Genomic DNA, 3970 nt, shown 5'->3' with positions numbered 1-3970 from the left:
CCGACTAATTTAAATGAATTAATTAAATATTAGTTACTAGAATAAAATCAGTTATAAATAAATTGGTTAAAAATCGAAAAAATAAAATTACATTGTATTGGATTATTTTTAGCAATTAATCCGTGTAAAATAATAAAATATATATTTTATATATAAATATGTTATTTTAGTATATCATATTCCACTTGAATCTTGATTGGAGTTTAAATTTTTGAACTTTAACCTTGACGAGGGGTTTTCTTTTCAGAAGCTTTTCTTTTATAAATTTGACATTAATGATGGTGACATTTTAAAGTTTTTGATTGTCCATTCCATGATTGTGGCCACAGATTTTACCCTTGTGCTTCTTCAATGCAGGTTTCTCAGACAAAATCTTCATGCAGTGAAGCAATTAAAGCATTGCATCAGTGGATGAAGCCTACAAAGGTAGCTAATTAATTACCAAAAGCAAAACAGAAATATTTGCATTGCATCATTCATAATCACTCAATCCTTTTTTAAATAATCTTTAATATTTTTTAAATATACAACTATTTTACTTAAAAAAAAAATCAGCAACCAAATTTTGGTCTACATAATCATATAATCATACTATATGTATACTACAAATTAGGCACAGTATAAAATATATGTTAAATAACACGTATATTTTATTAAAAAAATACATGATAGTTGATTTAATAACTAATTTTTATGTGTATATATTATTTTTTATAAGGTGAAAACTTAGGTGTAGTCGACTTCACATGAAGTTGATAGCTGAGAGCCGTTAGATGCTTTGACTGATTTGACTAAATTTTCATCTAACGGCTCTCAGCTATCAACTTCACGTGAAGCGGACTATAAACGTAAAGAGAGTATTTTCTAAAAATTTGTTTGTTATCAACAAATTCAGGTGAAAACTGCGATTACAACATATCCATCATCAGCAGAGATTGTATCAGAACCACTTGGAGTTGTGCTCATCATCTCAACATGGAACTTCCCTTTCAGTATGTTCACATATCTTATTAACTGAGATTGTTATTATATGAAGAGCTTTAATTTTCTGGATGTGATTGAGTAGTGTTATCGCTGGAGCCGGTGATCGGCGCAATCGCGGCCGGGAATGCAGTGGTTCTGAAGCCATCAGAAGTTGCTCCGGCATCATCAGCACTGCTGGCAGATATGCTGACAAAATATTTGGACAACTCTGCTGTCAGAGTTATTGAAGGAGGTGCTCCTCAAACAACCGCACTATTGGAGCAGAAATGGGATAAGATACTCTACACAGGTACTTCAATTTGTTTCTTACTCTTGTTTTTCTAATAATACATTCAATCAACGTCACACTTTGCCTGCTTTTATTTATAAAGACAAAACACAAGACATAAATACAAAAATATAAAAATGTGTTTGTCATGTGAGACATAGACAGAAATATTGTGTTATGAAATACTGAATTAATATATTTTTTTTTATAGGAGGACAAAAAGATACCGACAAAATATATTATTTATTTTTTTATTATTATTATCAAATTTTTATAATTATATTTTTTATTATTTTATTTTTTATTCTAAATTTTGTATGAAGAAAAAAATAAAGATAAATTAAAATTTTTATTATTTGTTCTATCTTATATTCAATTCATTACCAAACAAAATACAAAATATTAATTTTTATGTCTTTATCTTTTATGTTCGATTTTCAGTGTTTTGTCTTGTTCTATTCTTAAAATTAAACGCAACCTTTGTTCCTTAAGGTAGTGTTTGGTGGAGAGACAGAGACGGAAAGACTGAGACTGAGAGACAGAGACTAAGAGACAGAGATTGAAATAAATCTTAGTATTGATGCAAAGTGGGAGACAGAAATTGAAACAAGAATGAAACTCTAATTTAATTTGTACAAAGGGTAAAATTAGAATTAATTAATTGAAATGAGGATATTTTAGATATAAAATGTTATTAAAGTTTTCTCCATCTCTAAAAATTTTAGTCCCCTGTGTCCCTACTTTTTGGAGGTACTAAAATACTGAAATTTTAGGGACAGATGCAGAAATTTTAGTACCAATCTCTAAACCAACAAACATGATACTAAGTCTCAGTCTCTCCGTCTTTGTCTCAGTACCTCAAAACAAACACTACCTAATAAATTAGTGCAGATAGATAAAATGGTCTTGTGAAGAGAATTAATTTGACTTATGATGATATTTTTTGAGATGTAATTATCTTATAATAAAATTTATTAGAGATTTATTTGTCTAAGACATAGTTTATGGATGCAGGTAATGCTAGAGTAGGACGAATTGTGATGGCTGCTGCTACAAAGCACCTTACCCCAGTGATTCTGGAACTTGGTGGAAAGTGCCCTGCTCTTGTTGATTCTAATCTCAACTTGCAAGTAACATATGATTTGAATTTGAAGAATTCAATTGCATTTCTGGCTTAGACATGTGAATGACACTTATACAAATGATTCAGGTTGCTGCTAGAAGATTAATAGCTGGAAAGTGGGCATGCAACAATGGACAAGCATGCATTTCTGTTGATTATATCATCACTCTTAAACATTTTGCTCCAACACTTGTATCATTTCATAAACACAATTCAATAACTCTACTCTCTTAAATATATTCAATAAATTCTCATTTATCACTAATCACTCCACAGATAAATGCTCTCAAGGAGGAATTGGAGCAATTTTTCGGAAAAGATCCAATGAAATCCAAAGACATGTCGCGAATCGTGTCTTCGTCGCACTTTTCGCGACTCTTAAAGCTTTTGAATGATGACAAGATATCTGATAAAATTGTTTTAGAAGGTCAGAAGGACGAGGATCAATTGTGAGTAGCATTATTTCTATTTTTTTTTCTGTTGATTCTATTGTCTCAGGATCTTTGTATTTTAATTAATATAATTTGATTTTATTGTAGAAAGATTGCTCCAACAATCATATTGGATGCACCAGATGATTCATTGGTGATGCAAGAGGAAATATTTGGGCCAATAATGCCAATTATCACTGTGAGTTAATTAGTTGTAGAACACAAAAGAAAGGAATAGTAATAATAATAGTACATTAATTTGATGCCGATTATAACTGACTTGAGTTGGCCGAGTAATGAATTTATTCATCAGTTTAAATAAGTATATAGGAGTTTAAATATCGTCTAACGTGCGAAATTATAGAGGGTCCTCTTTAAGATCAAACAATTCCATCGAATTGAGTATGATTGTATGTGTGATAGCATCTACTATACCAGGAATATCAATGAACCCGATTATTGAAATTGCTCAGGATACCCTTTTTTAGCTTCTAGAATCTATTTCTTAGTTCAAGATCCGACCCCTCTTATCTTACTAACTGGAATCAAAGAATTAGTAGATCTGTTCCGCCCAAAATGGGAATGGGCTAGGGTTATGAACTTAGAATCTAGAATCTGATGATCGAGTCGATTCCATGATTCTAAGTTCATTCCATACCGGACCAGACCGGAATAGGGTCTTGTACAGTAGACATTTAAATAGAACTAAGATGTGTGATGAATTAGTTTTTGACCTGTCGGGTGATAAAATACCGTAGACAATAAAAAAAATTTGAAGCTGACTATTGTTGTTTTTTAATTTGCAGGTTGATAAGATAGAAGATGGGTTTGATATAATAAAATCAAAACCAAAACCTCTTGCTGCATATCTCTTCACAAACAATGAAGACCTGAAGAAAAGTTTTGTGGAAAACATTTCTTCAGGAGGGATGCTCATCAATGACACTGTCTTACAAGTAAGCTAAAGATTAGGGTACTTTTGGGATGGTATGCTGAAAAGTTTAATTTATTTTAAGAATTTTCATTTGTACAATTCTTTTTAAAGTAATCGATTATAAGTACTAATTTATGTTTTAATAATACTTTAGTTGAAAAGTAATTTTAATATAAGTATTGTGTTTGAAATGTATAAAAAAAAAAAAGAAATAAAAAAAATACTTTTAA

General features: G+C 30.4%; 1 protein-coding gene across 1 annotated transcript in view; it reads left to right on the top strand.

Annotated features, from left to right (window-relative positions):
• The window catches only part of LOC107611917 (aldehyde dehydrogenase family 3 member I1, chloroplastic-like), a 5565-nt gene that overhangs the window by 735 nt on the left and 860 nt on the right, over positions 1–3970 (top strand). The window contains exons 2-9 of the mRNA XM_016313789.2: positions 358–426; positions 896–992; positions 1067–1273; positions 2267–2382; positions 2463–2567; positions 2652–2824; positions 2915–3005; positions 3613–3762. Of these exons, the coding sequence (XP_016169275.1) occupies positions 358–426; positions 896–992; positions 1067–1273; positions 2267–2382; positions 2463–2567; positions 2652–2824; positions 2915–3005; positions 3613–3762 (1008 nt within the window). The remainder of the gene's footprint in view (positions 1–357; positions 427–895; positions 993–1066; positions 1274–2266; positions 2383–2462; positions 2568–2651; positions 2825–2914; positions 3006–3612; positions 3763–3970) is intronic.

This window comes from Arachis ipaensis, chromosome B08 (genome assembly GCF_000816755.2).
Source record: "Arachis ipaensis cultivar K30076 chromosome B08, Araip1.1, whole genome shotgun sequence".
Lineage (NCBI taxonomy): Eukaryota > Viridiplantae > Streptophyta > Magnoliopsida > Fabales > Fabaceae > Arachis > Arachis ipaensis.
This window is presented reverse-complemented; position numbering and strand designations above follow the sequence as displayed.